Source organism: Ovis aries, chromosome 10, assembly GCF_016772045.2.
Source record: "Ovis aries strain OAR_USU_Benz2616 breed Rambouillet chromosome 10, ARS-UI_Ramb_v3.0, whole genome shotgun sequence".
NCBI classification, from domain to species: Eukaryota; Metazoa; Chordata; class Mammalia; order Artiodactyla; family Bovidae; genus Ovis; species Ovis aries.
The window spans coordinates 69674624-69700218 of record NC_056063.1 but is presented as its reverse complement, the minus strand read 5'-3'; the positions used below and the strand labels follow the sequence as shown (position 1 = coordinate 69700218).

The following is a 25595-nucleotide window of genomic DNA, read 5'->3' as shown; positions in this document are numbered from 1 at the left end:
TCAAATTAAGAGTACTAAGAGTAAGTATCAAGAAAAACATTCAAACTTTGAGGGTGCAATTGAAGCAAAAATTAGAATGAAAGCAGATTCATTCATTTAATAATTATGGATTTTTGAGGGAGACCAGAAGTGAAGAATCAAATGCAATCTCATTTTAGAAGGGTCACATAGGATACAAATTAAGAAGCTTCCAGGACGCACTAAACGTGCATTTCCGTCAAGTTCATTCTAGGCCTCGTGGTCCACAGTAAAGCTAGGGGAGTAACCAAACTATTCCCACAATTGTGACAATTATAAGACGTGGTGAGGAGGGGAATCCTAAATTTCTGTGCTGCAAGCAGGTTTTAGCAAATTGATACTAAAACAAAAAGGACAAAACCCAGAAAATCTCAGTTCTGAAACTTATGTTCACGTGTAATTACGGTGTCTTAGTGTACACAATTAAGCTGACAGGAGTGAATAAACGATGCTTCTTTGAGCGAAGGATCTCGAAACTTGCAGCAGGATAGAGAACAGCACATTCGTCAGCACGAGAGGATTGAGGAAACGGTCTTTTAGGTGCAGGATACAATCCCTCATGGGGGAGGGAGCTGACGAGGATCTGGGGAGCTGCAACAGAGGGGTTGGTCATAAACGCATCCCACGATTCCGGGAAGCCGCGGTAGGGGAGACAACCGGCGACAGGGGAAGCGCAGGTAAGCTGGCTACAGTCCCCAGCCTTGCCGCTGCCAGCTCCAGGCTCCCCAAGGGAGGAGGGTAGAGAAGGGCCCGCGGGATGGGCCCACGCGCCTTTATCCCTCTCCCCGGCCCCGAACCTACCGTGGAACTCGAAGTGGCCGATGCTCTGGCCCTGAGCGTCTCGGGCTGCGGCGCTACTGAAGCTGCCCCGCAGCGTCTTACCCTGGCTGCCTGGTGGCCACCAGCAGCAGGTGAGGGCCACGGCCAGCAGCCGCAGCCCCCCCATCCCCGCCTCCTGCTCGGTACCCACACCCCAACCCCTAACCGCCCGCGGCCACGGCCCCACGTCGACAGCTCAAGATGGGGGGGGAGGGGGATGATGGGAGCAGGACCGGCATCGCGGGCCCGCCCCCAGGAGACTAGCAGCCAATGAGATGGGCCCTTCCGCCACGAGCCAAGGATATTCACCAATCAGAGGCTGACATGGGCGGGACTGCAGATACGGGAGTCCCATCACTCCCCGGCCAGTTGGCTAGTTCCCGCCTTTTTTATGGAGACTCAGGAGGATGTTGCTTCTGGTTACGGAAAAATTATTGCCCTCCTCTCTGCCGCGCGCGTGGTGCCACTGCGCATGCGCCTGCGAATGCCATCGGCCCGAAAGGTTTTCTCGTGATGTGTGGGTTTCGGAAAGAAGAAACACACAACAGACCGTTTCTGGTGAGGTGAGGAATGCTCCACCCAAGAAAGTTCTATGTGCCCAATTTGATCTCTCAAAGGCAGGAAACTGTCCCTGTCCACAGCTTAACGCCTGGCCACTTGGCACCTCCAACCGACTTTTCCCTCCTAGGTTTCCTGTCTTGTGTTATGCCATGATCCAGCAGGCCAGACAGCTGAGAATTGTAACAACCCCTCATCACCACCCTAACCTCCACCCCTAAGCTCCCTGCATCCAGTCAGTTAAAAGAAACAGTTTATTAGCGCCTCTTCTGGACGATTAGGTTAAGAAGTACTAGCCACTGTACCGGAGAAGGCAATGGCAACCCGCTCCAGTACTCTTGCCTGGCAAATCCCATGGATGGAGGGGCCTGGGAGGCTGCAGTCCAGGGGGTCTCTAGGAGTCGGACACGACTGAGCGACTTCACTTTCACTTTTCACTTTTATGCACTGGAGAAGGAAATGGCAACCCACTCCAGTGTTCTTGCCTGGAGAATCCTAGGGACGGTGGAGCCTGGTGGGCTGCCGTCTAGGGGGTCGCACAGAGTCGGACACGACTGAAGCGACTTAGCAGCAGCAGCAGCAGCCACTGTACTACCCAGGCCACCACCTTACCATCATTTACTTGGCCTATGACAACTGATCTGACAACAGTCAGTTTTCTTCAAGTAGTTACACACAGTCCATCTCTACCCTAGAACCACAGAAAGCTTTGGGAAACACTGTATGACTGCATCGCTTGCCTTCAGAGGCTCTCTCCTTAGCACACAACTCAAACTCTTCAGAATGTGACTTTCAAGCCTCTCATATTTCCACCTCTCAGTGTGGGCCTATAGCATTTGCAGATCCCTCTGGCTGCAATACTTCACATATTCTACTATTTAACCCCTACTTCATCTCATTTTCCTACTCTACTTTCCCAAGGCACGTTAAGAAGCCATTCTCAAGCCTTCAGATCTGTGTTAGATACCCCAAGAACCAGAATCTCTTACTACCCTACCTGGATATTTAACCATACTATATTGTAAATATCTACTGATTTATCTGAATACCTTAATGTATTGTAAGCTCCAGATGGTCAGAGACTATATCTTGAGAATAGAAGCTCAAAAGCATTTCATGAATAAAGGTATATAAATTATTTTCATTGGACAGCAAGCTTTTATTACATATAAGCAAGTTCTCACAACAGATCTCATAATTTAGAAAGGGAAAACTTCATATCATGTATCTAGCATTTTCTATAACTCTGGCTGACTAGGAATAAACTGAAGATATTAATATGAGGTTTTAAAAAATAACATTATTTTTAATTATTAAAGTAATTCATGCAGCTTAGAAAAAATTTAGATAAAATTTAGATAAAATTAATTTAGATAAATTAAGATAAAAATGGAAGTTTTCATTTCCCTGCTCATACTGATACCAAATGTAACTCCTTGTTAATAGTTCAAGGTGGATCCTTTAAGACTTACATTTACAAATTGGTGGTGTTTGTAAACCAAGGACAGGAATAAAATTGGTCCTGAAAAAAAATCTGAACATAGGCCTTGAATACTGTGAAGATTTCTTCTTTTTCTAATCTTCATGGTCAACTTCATTTCTCTCTCTTTGAAGACAGGCTTCTTGCTTCCTCATTTCATTTGAATGAGTATAGCTAACAAGTTGCAAATTTTTATAGGTCCTCAGAGTTCAACAAGAGCAACCAGACTATGCTGAAACCTTAGCCCAATTCCAAATCCCAGGAAGAGGATTCAGTTAGCCTATGGTGAGTCAGATGCACATTCTATGGTCTTCCTGGGTAACTTGAGAAGATGATAAAAGGTAGGGAAGTCTGGTCAGATAAAACCATAAGTATTCACTGCAATATATTTTGGCCTTCATTCCATGTTGGAACATCCTTTTTAAAGGCCATTATCATTCAATTGCATTAAATTAAATTTTATGAGCCCATTGCATTAAATTTTATCAGCCCATTACATTTAAAAAGTGAGACAATACTAGTAGGCATGTACATTGTATCCAGATTTTCATTATTGTAAGCAATATAAAAGTGAACATATGTTTTTTTGCAATATCTATATTATACATCATGAAATTTTGGGATCATAGAGTGGTCTGTCAAAGCTATGGTTTTTCCAGTAGTCATGTTTGGATGTGAGAGTTGGACTGTAAAGAAGGCTGAGAGCTGAAGAATTGATGCTTTTGAACTGTGGTGTTGGAGAAGACTCTTCAGAGTCCCTTGGACTGCAAGGAGATCCAACCAGTCCATCGTAAAGAAAGTCAGTCCAGAATATTCATTGGAAGGACTGATGCTGAAGCTGAAATTCCAGTACTTTGGCCACCTGATGTGAAGAACTGACTCATTGGAAAATACCCTGATGCTGAGCAAGATTGAAGGCAGGTGGAGGAGGGGTCAACGGAGGATGAGATGGTTGGATGGCATCACCGACTGGATGGACATGAGTTTGAGTAAGCTCCGGGAGTTGGTGATGGACAGGCAGGGAAGCCTGGAGTGCTGCAATCCAGCAGCAAAGAGTGGGACACGACTGAGCGACTGAACTGAACTGAGAGTGGTCTCTGCGTTTGAAATTTTCATATATGTTACTACTTGTTTCCCCCCAAAAGGCTGTAACAAAAAGACACTTCCACGTATACTGAGTATTCCCATTCTTCTTGCGTGCGTGCTAAGTCGCTCCAGTCCTGTCCGACTCTGTGCGACCCTATGGACTACAGACTGCCAGGCTCCTCTGTTCCTAAGATTCTCGGCTGTTCCTGGGCGCGCACACAGGAGGGCCCCGCCCAGCCCTCGGTGGGCGGGGACAAGTCGGTCTAAGCTCCGGAAGCGGCATCTGTCTGCTCCTTTAACGTGTCTCGGGGAGTGGGACGCGTCGCAAAAAGTCGCGGTGGAACTTCCCTACGATCTACAGACCTGGCACTTTACGGTGCCAAGCCCTGCTGAGCTGGGAGATGTCGGCTGAGGGCCGCGCCGAGTCCTTGGGTCCTCCCGACAGCTTTGCGAAGCGGGTCCTGGTGACCGGGGGTGCTGGTTTCATGTAGGTAACGGCGCCGCTGGCCGAGTAGTGGCTCCCCCAAAACCCCAGCCTTTTCCTGCGCCTCTACTTGGCCCTTGGCAACTTGGGACCAGCTTTGGGGATCTGATTGACAGGGGGAGGGTCTTAACGCACGACCTGGATCGTTCCACCTTCTCCTCCTTTACTGGCCTACGGAGACGTGGCTCCTTTGAAACTACGACTTATTTTAAACGTCTCCCAATCAAAAGTAGCTCAGAGGCTAAAGCGTCTGCCCGCAATGCGGGAGACCCGGGTTCGATCTCTGGGTTGGGAAGATCCCCTGGAGAAGGAAATGGCAAGCCACTCCAGTATTCTTGCCTGGAGAATCCCATGGACGGAAGAGTCTGGTGGGCTACAGTCCACGGGGTCGCAAAGAGTCGGACACGACTGAGCCACTTCACTTCACTTCACTTCAATCGAAGCAGAAGTGCCGTGGTACTGTTCCTCTTTCTACCTGGCCCGACATTTACCTGTCACTCTTTTGAGCACGCCCGCTTTGCAGAAAGTTTCTCATCAACTGTTCCAACCCCGGTCCGGTTCCCACCCCACCTTCACTCCCTCGAAACACAGGCCTTGTACGTGTAGGCTTCATGAAACGGTTCTTGGATTATGAGAGCGGTTTCATTTATGCAGCCGACTTAAAAAAAAAAAAATCCTCTGCAGGTGTTTTGACCTATGCTAGTCTGAAAGCCTCTTTCCGTCTCACACCCGCATTTAATCAGCAAGTCCTCTCTCTACTTCCTAAGCGACCACATCTTACCTTCCTCCCCATTTGACCCTAAACCCTGTTACTGTCTGCTTTTGCCTAGACTACTACTGTAACCTCCTGATGAGTCATACCACTTTCACCCTTGTTCCCTTAGAGTTTATTCTCACGCACAGAGTCTGTGTTTGTTAAGTAAACGGGTGTCTCATTTCACTCCAAAGGTTTCTTTCAGGCTTAAAATAATATCCAGACTCTTAGTCACATATAGAAGACTCTCAGGGGCCTAAGCTGGAACCTGATTTCCTGTCTTTCTTTCTCTTGCTTTTCTGTGCCTGCCACCCTTACCCCCTGAAACATGGGAGGCTAGCTCCTCCTTGGTCCTTGCTTCCTCTTTGCTGACGCTCTTTGTTTTTGCATCACTCAGTTCAGATGTTTGCTCAGACATCACCTCCACCTGGTCCACCCTATCTAAGTAGCCCCTCTCCCAACTAACACACTTACCACTACCTGAAATAATATTGCATATTTGTGTTTACTTGCTTAGTGTCTGCATTCGCACCCTAGGATGTAAACTGGTGAGGGCAGAGACTATGGTTCTATCAACACCTGGCGGAATGCTCCCACCCCATTAGTACATTAGATCACCTCTTCTAACGGGACAGGGACTTGGAGGAGGGTACTAGGCAAGCTTCCTCTAGTGAAAGGGAAGCATGGGCATATAACGGTTGTAAAGTGCTGGCCCGGGAAAGGTACATCCTAGAAAATTCTGTGAAAGAGCTGTCGGGTACAAACTCTGGATTTATCATTTGTTCCTAGGAGCCCAGCGTTTTGGTGCATATGATAAAATCTGGTGGATTATCTCACAGAGAGGTACCTCTGTCTCCACTTCAGGGTCCTCTGATACTCATGATGTCACTATGGATATTCACCTCAGGATGGTTTCAGCAGTTCTTAGCCTTGGAAACCAAGGTTTACCCTAGAACTTCTCTAGGACCTTCCTTTCTCCCCACCCCCAGGATTCTACTTTACACCACCAAATTCTTATATCAAGAAATAGGGTTTCTGTAGACATGCAGAAATTGCAATAAGATTACAGTAAACATGGACAATTCCCGTGCTCATAAGAGCTTAATTTTTAGTTATGCCTACAGTCTCTGTAAAAGCACATTAGAGTTCTAAGTCCATTTGTATTGACCATCACCTGTTGTATTTATGATATTGCTTTACTCCTATACTCAAAGCATGCATGGATAGCATCTTTTGGCTAATTATTTTCTTATATCCAGGACCAATGAATTCTCTCTTCACCATAGTGTAAAAGGGAAGGTAAGACTTTGTATATCAATACTGTTGAGAAGATTAATGAAAAGTATGGATCATATATTCAGCATCATTATTCTTTCTGTTATCTTGCAGTAATTTGATAGCATCTTTGAATAGTTTCCTAATACTCAATAGCTTAGGGTAACATTTGAAAATTTAAGGAAAAGGTTAAATTTCTACTAACAAGATATGCTTTTTTCTCTAGAGCATCACATATGATTGTCTCTTTAGTAGAAGATTATCCAAATTATATGATCATAAATCTAGACAAGGTAAGTTTGACAAAAATGAGCTCCATGTAAAAAGAAAATGAACTCTGTGTTCTGAACCTTATTTATATTTTTAAAAAGTATTAGAATCCTGTCATGCTGATATTTTAGTTTTGTATTTAGTCATTTTTAGCAACTTAGGAGCCTACCTAGTCATGTGATCATACAGGTTTTTAATCTTACATAAAGTCTTGATACTTTTAAATTTGCTACAGTAGCCCATAATGTAAAGGTTTTAAGTGTGGTATTTTTACTGTAAGAAAGTCTTCACTCTAAATTCAATATTTGGTGTAATATTTTGTGTAATCTTCTGATTGTTAACCTTTTTTGACATTGAGGTATTCTGATTATTTTATTATATGGTTTTATAACTGCCACCTCCCGAAAATTGTATATTTATTTTAAAAACTAAAGTGTAGTTAAATTAGTTTTGAGAATATTTCTGTAATCTCCCTGGAGATTCTGAAAGCCATGATTCATAATCATTGCATTGTTGACTTTAAGTACAAGATACAATTAGTTACCATAATTTCATAAAGCAAAATAGTAAAAAAATATATAGACAAAAAATAATCTTTAAGTCTTAATTATTTTTGCCTGCCAACCACAGACAGTAAGTTTTCCCCCATTGGTATACACTGATTTGCTAATAATGTTATGCTTAGAAGATCTATAGTATTTAAAATAAATTGATATTTTATAAGAAATGCTATTTATTATCACTTTTTGTGTTGTTTTTGCCCCCCTTACTTATTTTAAGTTGGATTACTGTGCAAGCTTGAAGAATCTTGAAACCATTTCTAATAAACAAAATTATAAATTTATACAGGTATGAAAATATTCTTATAATTATATAATTATTTTGTACTGTGCCTCTTAGGCATTCAGACTTCATTATAGCTTTCTACTTTATAAACCTGTGTGATATAGGCTTGGAAAGCATGCTTATTTAATAACCTTTTTAATTTTAGAAGCACATGTGCTATAGAGAATATTACTGATACTTGTAGATTGATACTGCATTATAGTTACATATGATTTTTGGTGCCTTGTCAGATCTGTGAGTAGCTGATTGAACTTCCATGCTATGTAATTTTTAGGTCCTCACTAGCCTTCTAAATAAGCCCTTGCTAGGATTTAAAGAGATTGAAACAAAGTAGGGTGTTACTCAGGCCAGTCAGTCATCAAAAGCCCAGCTTATAGCCCATGGTAGTTTTTTCCTATGAAGTTGATGAATTGGCCCTGGAAGGCTGATTCTTATTAGCCGCTCTTCGAATAGTCCAAAAAATAAACCACATCACTAATTCAGAAAGGGAAATTTTAATGTCAAATGGAAGTACCTTGTGATTTATGTTTTTTAAGTAATTGTAAAAACTCTTTTTAACAGCAGATCATAAAGATTATACTAGGCAAACATTTCGTAATTTTTTTCTTCTGTGTGAAAGTGTTTCCTTCAGTTACTAAAGAATTGTTAAGAATACATATTTTTAGAAGAACTAGTATGTATATATAACATTAAAAATATTTACTTAGTTGTGGTGATATCCATAATTCTAGTTGTTACACTTACTTTAAATATATTTCAATAATGGTTATCTCAAACTTTTAAAAATATGTTTAAATTTTTTCCTGCTAACATAGTTATCTCAGGTTGGCAAGAATATGAAGGGAAAGAAACTAGCACAGTCCATAGTAGTAGTTGGTGCCCCCAAAAATACTGTTTTAGATACTTATTTACAAAAACATATTTTGAATTGATTATCTTGTATACTAGAACACAGGAGAAATACCCCATTACTGTACTTCACCCCTCAATTGAATTTTCAAGATATTCTTTTCTGTACCTGGGGTGGGGATTAACTTTTTTCTTATCATTTTTTTTGTTCATGAAATAAAATGGTTATTATGATTGAGAATGCTCGATGAGACTTAGTTTTTTTATGTTTGCTTTTTAATATAGGGTGACATATGTGATTCTCACTTCGTGAAACTACTCTTTGAAACAGAGAAAATAGACATAGTACTACATTTTGCTGCACAAACGCATGTAGGTAAGCATTGTTTTATGTTGCAGCTATGATAGGCAAAGTTTTTTTCCAGTGTCTAGCCAAAATCAAGGTCCAGTAATGGGGTTGAACAAATAGGTACTTAACGTACGTGAAAGAACATATACCATGTTTTATCAGAAAAGCCCGTGGTCACTCTGTCAGGATACTTGGTGCTTTCCAGATTACTTGTGTTAGTGTAGAGTAAAATGTAACCTTGAACATTAGCTGAAAACTGAGTTTAACCAAATCCAGAATAGTGATTCCTTCTGGGGAAATGGGCCTTCAGCTGTATTTTTATATTGTTTTTCTTAAGGTGGATGGTTGATACACAGTTAAACCTTATATTATTATCCGTACTATTTTGTTCTGAGATATCTTCTAATAATTTGTTTAGCATTTTATATTGTGAAATATAGCACATATTCAGAAGAATTTAGAAGTAAGGTTAAATAAATGATGATAATAAAATACCCAGGTAGCGATCACCTAAACAAAAGGTAGAATGTTGCTGAACCCTCTTTGGAAGTAGTATTCCTACTGCCTTAGTACTTGATTTTTAAGTTATAATTTCCCTTGGTGTTCTCTGCAGCTTTGTCTCTGTTTATCTCTAAATATCTCTGTATTTATCTGTAAAGAGTTTAGGTTAGTTTTGCCTGTTTTTAGATTTTATAAAAAGGCATACATAAAATAACGTGTAGGTGTGTTTGGTCTTGATATTCCATGCTGGTAGATTCATCCATACAGTTGGGTGGAGGTATAATTTCTTCATTGTCAGGGACATACAGTATTCATCTCTTTAAGTATATAATACTTCCTCTGTCTGTTTTAGTCTTGTTGGTCATTTGGATTATTTGCACTTGGGGGAATTTTGAACAGTACTACCATTAAAACATTCTTACACATGCATCTTGGTACACATTAATACACATTTCTCTCAGTATAGCACTGTCATCATAAGATCTGCACACTTCAATGTAGGGATGATTTCCAATTAGTTCCCAAAGCAACCATATGAATTTCTTCTCCTTCAGGAGTGTAGGAAACCTCCTGTTATTCCAGATGTCACCAAATCTTAGTTTTGTTAGTTTTTTCCATTTTTGTCAATCTGAGTAGTGTGTGCAGAGTGATATCTCATTATGGTTTTAATTTGTATTTCCCTGATTACTAATGAAGCTGTGTACCTTTTATAGGTTTCTTAATAATTTAAGTTACTTGTTTTGTGAAAGCCTATTGAAATCTTTTGCCTATTTTTTAATTAGGTTAGTTGCCTTTTTCTCATTGGTTTGTAGGTGTATATACACATATATATGTATATATGTATGTGTAACACATATACACACACGTGGATTTGTTGGATGTATTACAGATATCTTCTTCTCCCACTCTGTGGCTTATCTTTCCATGTTTTTGCTAGTGTGTTCTGATGAACAGATGTTCTTACATAAATTCTTAATTTATGTATCTTTTATGTTAATGTTTTCGGGGTCTTAAGAAATTCTCTTTCACCCCAAGGTTTTGAAGATATTCTCCCATATTATTTTTGAAAAGGTTTGCAGTTTTGCCTTTCACATTTCAATTTGTAATCCATCTGACATAGATTTTTATATGCAGTGTAAGATGAAAATCCAGTTTTATTTTTGAATACTAATTGGACCTCTTCTGTTTATGGGAAAGCTCATCAGTTTTCACTGCCCTGTCATATATCAAGTATCTTTATATAAGGTACTGTTTCTCAACTCCCCATTTGTCTATTTGTCTGTGCCTGTGCTGATTACACAATATATTGACTAATCTTTCATATCTGTTAGAACAAATTCTTTTGCTTGATTAATGACAAAGCAGTTTTCCTTCCAGCAGTTTCTGAGATGCTTACCATTACTTCCTGTTGTCAGCCTTTGGTGACTTTATTATGGTTCCCTGATTATGAATGAGGTTAAAACCTTTGCATTTGTTTATTGGGGTATTCTCCTCCCTTTCCTATTCGTATATGTCTTTAGAAAGTTTCTGTGTAAGTCTCTATACCATTTTCTAAAGGATTGTCAGTTTTTTTCATTACAGATTTTTATTAGTCATTTATTTGTTTATTTACTTTTGACCTTGCCACATGGCTTATGGAATCTTCGTTCCCTGACCAGGGATCGAATCCTGGGGCCACAGAAGTGAAAATACCTAGTGCTAACCGCTACACCACCAGGGAATTCCTCTGTAAGTCCTGTATATACTCTGAATTCAAGCCTTTTGCCATTACTGTTTTTCAATCTGTGATTGGCCTTTTCACTTTCTTAAAGGTATCTTTTGACCAGCTGAAATTCTTCACTTCAGTGTAGTCCATTTGTCTACATTTTCCTATAGGGTTAGTTCTCTTTGTTATCTGTGTAAGAATTCTTTTCATACCTCCAAGGTCATGGAGATATTCTCTTATATTCTTTTCATAAAAGTTATTGTTTTGCTTTCTACATTCAGATTTTTTTTCCCGCATGTCAATATCGGTTTGACCAAACACAGTTTATTGAAAAGACTAAGCCTTTTCCCACTGCCCCTTTATTGGAGATCAGTTCAGTTCAATCACTCAGTCGTGTCTGACTCTTTGCAACCACATGAACCTCAGCATGCCAGGCCTCCCTGTCCATCACCAACTCCTGGAGTCCACCCAAACCCATGTCCATTGAGTCAGTGATGCCATTCAACCATCTCATCCTTTGTCGTCCCCTTCTCCTCCTGCCCTCAATCTTTCCCAGCATCAGGTCTTTTCAAATGAGTCATCTCTTTGCATCAGGTGGCTAAAGTATTGGAGTTTCAGCTTCAACATCAGTCCTTCCAGTGAACACCCAGGACTGATCTCCTTTAGGATGGACTGGTTGGATCTCCTTGCAGTCCAAGGGACTCTTAAGTCTCCTCCAACACCACAGTTCAAAAGCATCAATTCTTCAGCGCTCAGCTTTCTTTATAGTCCAACTCTCACATCCATGCATGACCACTGGAAAAACCATAGCCTTAACTAGATGGACCTTTGTTGGCAAAGTAATGTTTCTGCTTTTAAATATGCTATCTAGTTTGGTCATAACTTTTCTTCCAAGGAGTAAGCGTCTTTTAATTTGATGGCTGCAGTCACCATTTGCAGTGAGTTTGGAGCCCCCCGAAATAAAGTCTGACACTGTTTCCACTGTTTCCCCATCTATTTCCCATGAAGTGATGGGACCAGATGCCATGATCCTTGTTTTCTGAATGTTGAGCTTTAAGCCAACTTTTTTGCTTTCCTCTTTCACTTTCATCAAGAGGCTTTTTTAGTTCTGCCATAAGGGTAGTGTCATCTGCATATCTGAGGTTGTTGATATTTCACCCCTCAATCTTGATTCCACCTTGTGCTTCCTCCAGCCCAGTATTTCTCATGATGTACTCTGCATATAAGTTAAATAAGCAGGGTGACAATATACAGCCTTGATGTACTCCTTTTCCTATTTGGAACCAGTGTGTTGTTCCATGTCCAGTTCTAACTGTTGCTTCCTGACCTGCATACAGGTTTCTCAAGAGACAGGTCAGGTGGTCTGGTATTCCTGTCTCTTTCAGAATTTTCCACAGTTGATTGTGATCCATACAGTCAAAGGCTTTGGCATAGTCAATAAAGCAGAAATAGATGTTTTTCTGGAACTCTCTTGCTTTTTTGATGATCCAGCAGATGTTGGCAATTTGATCTCTGGTTTCTCTGCCTTTTCTAAAACCAGCTTCAAGTACCCATATACGCATGGTTCTGTCTCTGGGCTCCTGTTCTGTTTCGCTGGTCTTTTGTCTATCCTTATGCCATTACCACACTGTAATTACTGTAACTTTATAATAATTCTTGATACCATCAAAGCAAACCCTCCTATCTTTTAGTTGTTCCAAAACTTTTAAAATTTAAGAGCACTTAAAATTTTAGCTGTATCATTTCTTCTTTTTCTTTTTAGAATTAAAAACAAAAAGTGTTTCCTGTAAATATAGCACTGATAGTTTTCTAGGTTCTAAGAATGTACATGTAGTATGTAATTTGAGTTTGAAGAAATCATAAATAGCATTTCACTTTTATGTTAGTTTTAACACTGTTGCAGTTGTGGTAAATGAAAAAACGTAAATAGAGCTCTTCTTTGAGACCCCATGGACTATAGCCCCCCAGGCTCCTCTGTCTATGGGATTCTCCAGACAAGAATACTGGAGTGGGTTGTCACTCCAGTGAAGATCCAGGGGATCTTGCCAACCCAGGGATTGAACCCAAGTCTCCCGCATGGCAGGTGGATTCTTTACCACCTGAGCCACCAGGGAAGCCCACGCCTGAGTCTACTGGTTGCTATTTCCTTTGTCCTTTGAAAGGAACTGTTCTGGATTTTTCTTCTTTTTTTAGATCTTTCATTTGTCCGTGCCCTTGAGTTTACCTACGTTAATGTTTACGGTACTCATGTGTTGGTAAGTGCTGCTCATGAAGCCAGAGTGGAGAAATTTATTTACGTCAGCACAGATGAGGTCTATGGAGGCAGTCTTGATAAGGTGAGCTTAGAAAATGTCTGTTTCAACTACTTACCCTGTACCACCATACAAACTTGTCAGATGAAAATACTCTAGACTTTTTTTTAATCCTCTGATTTTACACACTTGTGGGACTCTTCAGACTGTTATTCCATTGTTTAAATCAAGTAATACCACCCCACATAGGAAACAACAGCCTAGTCTGGTACAGATTTTATATAATTTGACTGACAGTATTTTGAAAGTGAGCTCTCACTGACTACCCAGTCTTACATCATGAATGTCATTCCCATGGGCCAGCGCATGTATAAGTTAGGCTGCAGCATAAGGCCTGTCTCCCTTATCTTCTGCTCAGAAAAGCACATTACACTGTCAAGGAGTGAGTGTGAAATTGTTATAGAAGCAGGAATCTGTTCTCCTTTGTTAATCATTTGTAAACATCATACTTTTACACAAAAAGTGGCTGCATTGTTCAGTCTTTATTTTTCATAGTGTTTACAGTGATCTCATTTTATTTTTAAAATATATTTATTTACCAAAACACATATAGAATGAAAAAAAAAAGTAGCTTGAAAAGACTTATAGTGAGAAAAAGCAGACCTGACCGTTTCTCTTTAATGCCCCATCCGACTTCTGAGAATCAACCGTTTGCAAAATCTCTCTGCAATTTTTATCAAGCAAGCCTCTTCCTTCTTATACTCTCGTCGAGCTACATCAGATCTGACACAGTAGCCAGGATGTTTTTTAAAACCTAAGTCAGATCTTGATGTTATCCTGATCAAAAACCCGTCAGTGTTTTGACAGGCCTTCCGGGCTCCACGTGCTCTGGCCTCTAGCTTTCCAACCTCATCTCACGTTTCTTCCCTCACACCAGCCTCCTTGTAGTTCCACTGGATGCAGTTCTGTCTCAGGGACTTTGCACTTGCTGTCCTGCCTTCCTTGTAGGGTTGTTGTGAACTATAAAGAAGTTACTACATGTAAAGAAAGTGCTTAGAAAAGTGCCAGGCACATAGCTGGGTTTCAGTAAATGTCCTTTAAATGTAAGTGGTTAACATTTCAAGTTTGTAATATGTTCTCTGATTTTTCAACTTAGGAAGTGTACATAATACTTACTTTTTAAATATATCTTTAAAATTAGGAATTCGATGAATCTTCACCTAAACAACCTACAAATCCTTATGCATCATCTAAAGCAGCTGCTGAGTGTTTTGTACAGTCTTATTGGGAACAGTATAAGGTAAGAATTGGCTTCAGAAACTGGAATCATCTCTTTTTTGGACTTAGGTATTAAAACCCCAGGTTATCATTAGCCAGCATTTTATTTTTAGAGTAGAAGGCATAGACTGAGAAAAGTTATATATTAAGGAATTTAAACAACTGATTTTCAACATTTTGTGGGCAAAGCATTGACCTTTCTTCTTATCTAGTCTGTCATTTAAAGGAACAATTTCTGGGGATTTCCCTGGCAGTCCAGTGATTAGGACTTGGCACTTTCACTGCCATGGGCTTTGGTTCAGTCCCTGGTGTGGGAACCAAAATCCTGCAAGCCACACAATATGGCCAAAACAGTAAATTAAAAAATAAAGGAGCAATTTGGATATATGTTGCTTCTACTTCACTAATAGGTAGAGTGTGACAGCTAGGGTGAAAAGCCCTGTTGGAAAATCCTGATTCCAAGGAGTCCTCAGAGTGAAGGGAGACAGAGGGAGAGGAGATTCGCTTACATGCCGCTGCTCCTCTCGGCCCCTCATGAATGGAGCTGGATTTGTCCCTGTGGCTGTGGCAGTGTCCCTGCGGGAGCCTGGCCCACTGTGTATCAACAGCTCGAATCCCTGCACTTCACTTCCCACTGATCTTCCAGTTATTCGGGACTGGGCCAGACAGGAGAAGCAAGGAATTACTTCAGGTTCTCTAGCCTCTTATGGTCCAGTAGCGTTGGTCTTGTAGCTCTTTTCATTTGTAAGGATTGGTCCCACAGAGAAAGCCAACTTGGAAGTTTAACATCTCAGATGGTCTTTGAAATAATCAGGTGGAAATGTCTTTAGTTTCCTGCAATCAGACCTACAAACCTGCCTCCATCTATTTTCATCCTTCCCTTGTCCCAGTAAAGACTCTTCTTCTTTCTCTTGGAGCTTCTGTCTTTTTCTGAATCTCATCCTCTCCTGTCTTTTCAAGAACCTTACATTAGAAAAAAAAAATCCCTTCGCTTCTGTCCTAAAGGTGTGTGGAATTATTTAGCCAAAAGTGCCCATATTTTAAAACTGCTTATCTTTAGATAATCAATTTTTGGACCTTTCCATGACCTTAATGTCAAATACTCTTTTAAGTTTCCAGTTGTCATCACACGAAGCAGTAATGTTTATGGACCACATCAGTATCCAGAAAAGGTACATTTTACTTCGAATTTACGTTCTGTTTTAGTGATTGTAACTTCTCATGATTTAAAATAATCTCACTTCAGTTATTTGTACAAAATAATTTATGTTGTAATTAACCATAATTATAAATGCTATATAGGCCACATGTAAATCTCGATAGGTATGGAGTTTGACAACTTAAGTCTCAGCTTGATACTTACAAGCTGGAATGGCCTTAGTTAGGCCCTTTGAGCATCATCTTTAACTTAATGGGTAATGATAATTTTAGAAAGAATTTTGAAAGATCAGTGAGATGATGTATATGAAGATGCCTTGTACGTTGCAGGATTCTAAAGCACTATAGAATACTCCCATCATTAATATCTTGCCAGTGAAGACTCCTTTCTAGTTTGCAGTCAGGCCATATGTCAGGCTGTAAAGAAAGGTAGACACTAGTTAGAGAGTGATGCAGGAAGCTTGTACATAAATTTGTCTTACAGTCTGCTGATTAACTGTTCACCAACAGTACTTTTGCCTGGAAAATCCCATGGACAGAGGAGCCTGGTAGGCTGCAGTTCATGGGGTCGCTAAGAGTTGGGCACGACTGAGCGACTTCCGTTTCACTTTTCACTTTCATGCATTGGAGAAGGAAATGGCAACCCATTCCAGTATTCTCGCCTGGAGAATCCCAGGGACAGAGGAGCCTAGTAGGCTGCTGTCTATGGGGTCACACAGAGTCGGACACAACTGAAGCGACTTAGCAGCAGCGGCAGCAGCAACTCCTCTGTATTATGCAGGCCTGAGTGTCTTCCAGAAAGTAGTTTAGCAAATACGACGGGTTGTTAAAAGGCTTAAAATGTGTGCATGGTTGATTCTGTACCATAAAGCCCATTGTTAAGTAACTACTAGTCTCACTGCTAAACTTTTGAGCTGGGTTTTCTTACTTCTTAGCTATTGCATTGATCTGTCTGCCCAAAGAAAAGGGCCGTATCATGATCTGCTGATATTAATATATAGTTGGCTTAATTTTTAGAATATTCTTAACATATTTATTATAAATTTAATAATTTCTTGCCTCACTATGTTTAACATGAATTTTCTTTGAATACAGTGGTACTGGAATTGCTTTATATTAATTTCACAATAACTTATTGTGTAGATACTGTATATAAAGTAAGAAGTAAGCTATGATTCATGCCGATAGAAAACCAACACAAAAGTGATCTTATGTTGAGGTCCTTTAATGGACCGAAACCTGGTGGTCCAGAGTCAACGATAAAAAAGTAAAGGAGAGGAAAAGAGGCTGATATTCCTTGGTTTACGCAGAAAGCCAATAAAGCCCCTGCCACGGGGCTTACTCTGTTCACGGAGGCCTCAGGCGCCCTCTTGATAGAGTGAAGACGCAGAGCGCCTTCTCGAGAGGGTCTTAGAAGCCTGGGCAGGAAAGTGGACTCAGAGGGCCTCTGCGCTGCAGGGAATCAGCCTGAAAGAGAGAGGGAGACAGAGAGAGCAAGAGAGAGACACGGGCACCAGAGCTCTGATGGAGCAAAGGTGTTTTAATTAACATGGTGTGGGCATATATACTGTCTTACAAGGTTGTTATTCTCAGCAAAGATAAAAATTAAAATTCCAGACTTATAAAACTTAGGAGATCCATATTAAAGAGAGAGAGAGTTGTAAACAATCACTTTTACCACCTGGTTCACAAGAAGGAAGAGGGTACTTATCACTGTATAGAAAAACTGATGAAGGAAATAAATGCCTGGATTCTTCAGCCCCCAGGAGAGGCTTGCCTCTCAATTCCTGAATGGAATTAATAAGGAACAGAGAATTCCTGACAGATCCAAAACAGCACACAGGAAGCCTCCTGTTAAATGCTTCCTGACAATCTTACAGTGAGAATAAACTGTTCATGAAGACTTTACCTGAACTCTTTTTCGCTATTTATATCATTTTATCTTCATTTTAATCTAGCGATAACTGGTTTTATGAAATAGGAAATGATCTTAGAGTTCTTTTACTTATCAAAATTACAATAGGTATTTTGTGAAGTGATAAGAATTAAAATTTATCCTTACATGTGTTCCTTAACAATAATAATCTTTTAATGTTATGATGAGTTTAAGTTTATAGTTATGAATGAATTTCCAAAGTATGAAATGATCTTTAAATATTCTTTTAGGTTATTCCAAAATTTATATCTTTACTACAACACAACAGGAAATGGTATGTTATTTACCTTTATATGCATGTTTTTCTGGTATGTTAGAGTATTTAGTGTCAGTCTTTCTTGAAAATCATAAAGCGGTAGAGTTGGAGGCCTTAGAGTTTAGTGTCACAACAAATTTAGGAATGCCTTCTACGATTACTAGTAATAGTTTTTAAAATAATTATAATGGTTAATTCATCTTTATAATTTGATTACTAAGATAATTTTAATCCTTAAATAATCTACCTTAAAACTTTGAGTTATGGCATTACAATTTGTCATCTATCTTTATGTAATTTTATTTTTGCAAAAGATGTGTTTAATTCCTAGAACTGTAGATAGTCTTCAAAATGAACTTAAGGTATAGAATTGATGAATAATTATTTCTGCAGGGGTCACTTAGATGTTTGCCACTTTCCTAATGAGTACCCACAGACGGTTTGGAGATGTGTTAAGAATTATGGATAAAATTTAGAAGTCATGAGAATTTGTATTTTCAGTAAGAGATATCTAGGATCTTTATGGGAATTGGCTTCTCTGAAATTGTACTGTCATTGCAATACCCAGATTTGGGAGAGCTTACTTTTTTACACTTTATGATTCTCTCTTTCATTTCATCTTTTTAGCTGCATTCATGGGTCAGGGCTTCAAACAAGAAATTTCCTTTATGCTACTGATGTGGTAGAAGCATTTCTCACTGTCCTCAAAAAGGGAAAACCAGGTGAAATTTATAACATTGGAACCAATTTTGAAATGTCAGTTCTCCAGCTTGCCAAAGAACTAATACAGCTGGTATGTATATATTATGAAAGGGCAATATTTTCAAAATAGTCACGGAATTAGTGACAGTAATCACAAATTTTGTCAAAATCAGCAATTTACCATTTACTCACTGGAAAAGTGAACAGGTAAAGAGGAAGAACTTCATAATTATGTGCTGAGATGTGTCATTTTGGGTAAGTATATCACTTATTCAATCACAGCTTTCCAGAAAAAAAAATTCCACTATATTAAATGTACATACCCATTATAAGACATAATCAAGTTCAAGAAATCAAATGTTAAATCGTGTGCCCTAGGATCAAGAAACAATGATATATAAATAATAATTCTGCATGTATTAGTGAGCATCAGTTATAAATCTCAGGATGCAATAGAAAGAGTGACTGAGCAAATGGTAAAGCGTGTTTTCCTTCGCACTACTCACAGAACATGTCTATACTCCAAATGTGTGGGTTTTCCACACCCAACAATTCTCAGTCACCAGCTTAGTAGGGTCCTACAGTTTAACTCAGTTCTGACATACCTACCTGGAGATGGTGTCAGATCCCATAGGTTAAGGGTTCAGTCCCCCAAGACTGCCCTCACTTCATACGTCAGTCCCGAAACCTGACTGTCACCTGTGCTTCTGATCAGCCAAGTATAAGTCTGAGATAATCTGCTAGAGGAAGTCACAGAACGCAGGAAAAGAGTTTGCCCATTAGATTACCAGTTTATTACAAACAATAGAGGAGATCCTTAGGGCACACGATAACGAGGGAAAGGAGAGGGAGCTTCCTGCCCTCTCCGTGTGTGCCCCCTCACAGCACCTGGAAGCTTTCCTCTTGGGGTCTTTATGGAGGCTTCATTAAGTAGGCATGATGGATTAAATCATGGCCACTGATTAGTTCAACTTCTAGTCTCCTCCCCTCCTCAGAGGTGGGAGCAGGGAGGCTGAGTTCCATCCTCTAATTGCTGGGTTGCTTCCCTTGGCAACCAGTCTTCATTCTTAGGGACTTTCCAAAAATCACTCATTAACATAAACTGTGATGTAGTTGAAAGGGGCTTGTTATAAATAGCAAACACCACCTTTATCTCTCATCACTTATGTATTTTTAGGAGCTCTGTGCCAGGAACAGGGATGAACATCAAATAGACGTTTCTGATTTTAAATCATAATATCACACTCAGTAATAACCAAAAGCCAAAAAATTTATTTTTTCCTATGGTTTTTATAATGTGTAATCTTTCTGAGCTTCAGCTAGAATTTAGATTATAAAGTATAGAAAGCGTTAATAAAAATGTTATTCATCTTAGCTGCCTTCCCCACTTGGAGGAGGCTGTTTTTCTTGTCGTTTGAATCAGTTGACTACCTTTTTATTCACTGGTCTCATTTTATAATTTGACTTAAACGTCTTCTCCTTTTTGACAGATCAAAGAGACCAATTCAGAGTCTGAAATGGAAAACTGGGTTGATTATGTTGATGATAGGTGAGTAACAAGTTAAAAAATTGGGGAAAAGTTTTGAAGTCTTAGGTACTTATAAGATGATAAATGTATGTCCTTACCCAGAAAAGTTTTTCTCTTCAGTTTTCTGCTAAAATATTTTTTCCTAATTATAAATGTAATAAGAAGAAAATATAACATTATTAATTACTACTGGTATGGCTTAAAGAAAGTTTATTGACCCTTTCCAAGTCTGAGATTTTCTTGAGTGTGACATAGGGATAATAACATCTTGCTATGGAAGTATTTTAAAATATAATTTCTAATGTCTACAAACTACCAGACCCAGGACATGAAACATAGAGTCCTAACAAGTTAATATGTGGTTGAAATAAGTAAAGGATAAGCCACAGAGGGTTAGGCATCTGAATTATAGATGGTTTTTAACATATAATTTATTTTCTAAATTTTCTATAATGGGGTCATCAGGGGAAAATTTTTGAGAAAAAAAAATTGAATTATGGACTCATTGTTTCTCTTAAGAATTTAAATTTGTAAATATATATCCACAGTGTCATTTTAAATCTGTTTTGTTTTCTAAGACCTACCAATGACATGAGATATCCAATGAAGTCAGAAAAAATACATGGCTTGGGATGGAGACCTAAAGTACCTTGGAAAGAAGGAATTAAAAAAACAAGTATGTTATGAATTGATCCCTTGAGGGTAGGGGGAGATTCAGAAAAATTTTAAGGCACAATAATTTGTTTTTTAGGACACTACAAATTTGGCAGAATGTTATGGTAAATCACTTTTGTTTTGGAAGTTTTTGCATTTAATGTATTTCTAACATTAGTAATTAAGTGTCTTGAACTTTAAAGACTAACTTCTGATCAGGCTTCTTCTTCTTAGCATTTGTCAGGTACCTATTTCATTGATTCTCAGATGCACATTTTTCACTTTTTTCACCTCCTTCAGAGGTATGTGTTTTACAGTCACTAGTGTCTGATAATTCTTGCTTCAACTTGTTTTCTTTCTTACTAATCTGTAAAGTAATGATTCATCTTAAGATCAGGCATCTGAGATTTGGTAAAATAGAGACAGTTACAGTCTTTGAGTCTCTTGAGTCTTTTTATACTGAAACAAACAAATAGGAAACAAATTTAATATGTGCAGCAGAAATATATTAAAGTAAATCTATATAAAATCTGTGTATATATATGTATATCTGTTAAATTCTGTTTAGAAATGTACTCATGAGAAAAGATACCCAAGTGTAGGAAAAAAGTCTTGGTTCAAAACTGGACATAGAAAATACTTATATTGAGTTCTAAAAAGCAAATTCAAAGATAATTTATCATTTTTTCAACTGAAAAACTTATTAATAAAGTTATAGATAGCAGCATAAAGTAATTTTACATATTAACAGAAGGAAGTTCACATCATTTCACTATGCCTATCATGCAATATTGTGATATTTATTTACATGAACAAAACACTACATGTTTTTCCTTTGACCTTAAAACAAGCACAAGTGACTTAGTTACCTTTTCCCCTGAATTGTCTAAAATCAGAATGTTTTAACACTTTTACCAGCAAATTCAATATTGAAGGGCTTTTGAAGTTAAAGAGAAATGTTGATTATTTTTCTTTTATTTAGACTTTTTGTTTTGTATGGTACAGCCAATTGACCAGGTTGTAAAAGCTTCAGGTGAACAGCAAAGGGACTCAGCCATACATATTCATGTATCCATTCTCCCCCCAAAATTGTTGATTCTTAAATCTAAGTTTTCAGGTGATGAAAGATTTCCTGATTAACATCATTGGTTCAAAATCAAATTGTTTTCATCATTAGGTAATCTTTGCCTACACATTAGCTGATGGGCAAGACTTTTCTTACTTAGTAGGAACTCAGTAAATATTGGTTAACTGATGTTTAGTTTTCTTTATTTTATTTTATTTATTTTTTTGTCTTTTGTCTTATCAGTTGAGTGGTACAGAGAGAATTTTCACAACTGGAAGAATGCAGAAAAAGCATTAGAACCCTTTCCGGTACAACCACCGTTTGTATAGCTGGGAGTTTTCAGAGAAAGAAGAAAATTATCCTACCTACCTCGACAAGTGAGATGAAATCAAGTGACCAAATGAAGCATCTTCTTTTTCATTTGGAATTAGATTATGACTTTGTGTATAAAATTCAAATGTAAAATGCCTCAATCTTTAGAAGAAGTTCAGTCTCAGCATAGGATTTAAATAATCATAATTCTCTCAGAAACATTTTATTCTGAAAATTAGGAACCAGTATGCATAGAAAGACTTCTTGGTAGATATGGGTCGGGAAGGATGAATCTCCTGTTTCTGAGAACAAGGACAGGTAGCTCTGGGCAGATGACAGCCTTTGCTGACATTGAACTCTCCAGCTTTTCCCACTGCCTAGAAAGTCTCTAAAGTCTTTTAGGCAATATAGGATGAACCTTATGCCCTAATTTATCTTTTTAAGGTCAGATGTTGTGTTACAAGTGCTTTAAAAATGGAACAAATGGAAGCATATCTAGCACTTTTTAACTTTTGATAATTTTTATAAAATTAAGTTATAAAAAAGGTAGTTTTTATATTTTCAAAATCGATCATGGAACTATATAAGTCATCTTGTATCAGAGAAATTTTATCATGTATTTACTGTTTAAAATGATTTTATTTATAAAATTATCAATATTTTCATGTATTTAATGTATCATATGGCTTTTTAAAAAAGTATGTCTTTGTTTTGCTGTACGGAATTTTTAGAAGTACTTGATTATCATGTATTTTTAATTCCTCTCTCCCCTAAAGTCTTTAAGATGATTGGAAAAGGTAACTGATTGGATGTTACACCGAGAAAAGGGAAAGAGTCAAAGGCTATGCCCAACTTTCTGGCTTCAGTGTATGAGTGGTGGCTTGTTTCCTCTGTGGAGTAGAAAGTGAGGTTATTAACTCAGCAGTGGTTGAGGATGGGTGATAGGAGTGGAGAACATGAAGCTTGGGAAAAGAGTAGTAAGCAGATCCAAAATTAGTAAGGGGACTTGCCAAACAGCTTCCCTTGTTACTCAGCAAGTAAAGAATCGCCTGCAATTCCGGACACCTGGGTTCGATCCCTGGGTTGGGACAATCCCCTGGAGAAGGAAAAGGCTGCCCGCTCCAGTATTCTGGCCTGGAGAATTCCATGGACTAAGCCCATGGGGTCGCAAAGAGTCAGACACGACTGAATGACTTTCACTTTCACTTGCCAAATAAGAATGAAACAAACTGAAGTTAAAACACTGTCATTTCAGAATTCTTATAGCTGTAAGAATAGACTGAGCCAGAGTTGGGCATAGTATGAGGCACGAGGACTACACACAAGGACTAGAATGAGAACTACCAACGTGATGGTCCTTTGGTCTTAGTTATGTAGGGAAGGAGTGCTTCTTGGAGCTCTGGAGAAAATGGATTTGGGGTAAGAGCTCAGGGAAATGGCTGTAGGAAGTGACAGGCAGAAAATGGAACAAATTGAGAGCAAATTGTCTTCAGTGGAGTTTGGTCATTAAGGGTGGATGACAAAATAAAAACACTTGCTCTGTGTCCTTTGTTCTGTGTCATTTGTTCTTGCACGTATGTTTGTGATCTTTTCATTCAGTGAAAATACCCTGTATGATGGTATGATGTCCATATGTCAATTTATATCTATTCAAGGACTTCCCTCGTAGCTCAGTTGGTAAAGAATCTGCCTGCAATGCAGGAGACCTGGGTTTGATCCCTGGGTTGGGAAGATCCCCTGGAGAAGGGAAAGGCTACCCACTCCAGAATTCCGGGAGAATTCCATGGACTGTATAGTCCCTGGGGTCACAAAGAGTTGGACTCGACAGATTGACTTTCACTTTCAAAGGCAGAGAATGTATAAGAGCCAGAGTGAACCTTAAGAAAAACTATGTACTTAGGGTGATTACTATCGATTTGGATTCATCATTGGTTAAAAAAAAAAAATAGAAGCACCATTCTGATGAATCATGTTGATAATAAGGGAGCTATACATATGTAGGCTCAGGGAGTATTAGAGAAATCTTTGTTCCTCCTTTTCAGTTTAGTGGTAAACCAAAAACTGCTCTAAAAAGTCATCTTAAAACAAAAAAAAAAAAACAAACTTCAGAAGTTCTCTGGTGGTCCGATGGTTACGAATCTGCCTGCCAATGCAGGAGGCCTGGGTTCAATCCCTGATCAGGGGAGATCCCACATGCCACGGGGCAACTAAGCACGTGCAGCACAACTGCTGAAGCCCCCATGCCCTAGAGCCTGCGCTCTGCAACAAGAGAAGCCACCACGATAGAAGCCTGTGCACTGCAACGAAGACCCAGCAGCAACCTAAGTATTTCTCCAAAGAAGACATACGGATGGCTAACAAACACATGAAAAGATGCTCAACATCACTCATTATTAGAGAAGTGCAAATCAAAACCACAATGAGGTACCACTTCACACCAGTCAGAATGGCTGCGATCCAAAAGTCTGCAAGCAATAAATGCTGGAGAGGGTGTGGAGAAAGGGAACCCTCCTACACTGTTGGTGGGAATGCAAACTAGTACAGCCACTATGGAGAACAGTGTGGAGATTCCTTAAAAATTACAAATAGAACTACCTTATGACCCAGCAATCCCACTGCTGGGCATACACACCGAGGAAACCAGAATTGAAAGAGACACATGTACCCCAATGTTCATCGCAGCACTGTTTATAATAGCCAGGACATGGAAACAACCTAGATGTCCATCAGCAGATGAATGGATAAGAAAGCTGTGGTACATATACACAATGGGGTATTACTCAGCCATTAAAAAGAATTCATTTGAATCAGTTCTGATGAGATGGATGAAACTGGAGCCGATTATACAGAGTGAAGTAAGCCAGAAAGAAAAACACCAATACAGTATACTAACACATATATATGGAATTTAGGAAGATGGCAATGACGACCCTGTATGCAAGACAGGGAAAGAGACACAGATGTGTATAACGGACCTTTGGACTCAGAGGAAGAGGGAGAGGGTGGGATGATTTGGGAGAATGACATTCTAACATGTATACTATCATGTAAGAATTGAATTGCCAGTCTATGTCTGACGCAGGATGCAGCATGCTTGGGGCTGGTGCATGGGGACGACCCAGAGAGATGTTATGGGGAGGGAGGTGGGAGGGGGGTTCATGTTTGGGAACGCATGTAAGAATTAAAGATATTAAAATTTAAAAAATAAAAAACTAAAAACAAACAAACAAAAAAGAACACTTTTAGAAAAGAACGTTGAAAACTTTGTCTCCAAGAGCCCTTTGAAAACTGCCTCCCTTTTCTCCCTGCTGTGTATTCAACTTACTGCTTTCACTGCCTCCATGGCAGGAATTCTCCTTTGGGTCATCAGCCTCAAAAACCTTCCTAAAAGAGACTTCCCTGGTGGTCAACTGGTTAAGACTGCACTTCCACTAATGAAGGGGGCACAGGTTCAATTCC

The 25595-nt window shown here is 39.1% G+C and overlaps 2 protein-coding genes across 8 annotated transcripts in view; one reads left to right on the top strand and one right to left on the bottom strand.

The window, feature by feature from the left end:
- The window catches only part of GPR180 (G protein-coupled receptor 180), a 28467-nt gene extending 27427 nt beyond the window's left edge, over positions 1 to 1040 (bottom strand). The window contains exon 1 of the mRNA XM_027973708.2: positions 820 to 1040. Within this exon, the coding sequence (XP_027829509.1) occupies positions 820 to 964 (145 nt within the window). The 5' untranslated portion in view covers positions 965 to 1040. The remainder of the gene's footprint in view (positions 1 to 819) is intronic.
- On the top strand, positions 561 to 23680 carry TGDS (TDP-glucose 4,6-dehydratase). 7 transcript variants are annotated; one of them, XM_042254983.2, is made up of 13 exons: positions 561 to 695; positions 3074 to 3160; positions 6701 to 6767; positions 7525 to 7593; positions 8725 to 8815; positions 13188 to 13330; positions 14448 to 14546; positions 15637 to 15696; positions 17849 to 17892; positions 18502 to 18667; positions 20067 to 20125; positions 20683 to 20780; positions 22068 to 23680. In XM_042254983.2, exons 3-13 carry the CDS (start codon positions 6711 to 6713, stop codon positions 22151 to 22153), a joined length of 972 nt encoding a protein of 323 aa, XP_042110917.1. In that variant the 5' UTR covers positions 561 to 695; positions 3074 to 3160; positions 6701 to 6710; the 3' UTR covers positions 22154 to 23680. The 7 variants fall into 7 exon arrangements, with proteins under 7 accessions (XP_042110917.1, XP_014953723.1, XP_042110918.1 ...); XM_015098237.3 differs by lacking the exon at positions 561 to 695 and adding an exon at positions 1306 to 1400; XM_042254984.1 differs by lacking the exons at positions 561 to 695; positions 7525 to 7593 and adding an exon at positions 1306 to 1400.
- Positions 23681 to 25595: the final 1915 nt, after the last annotated feature.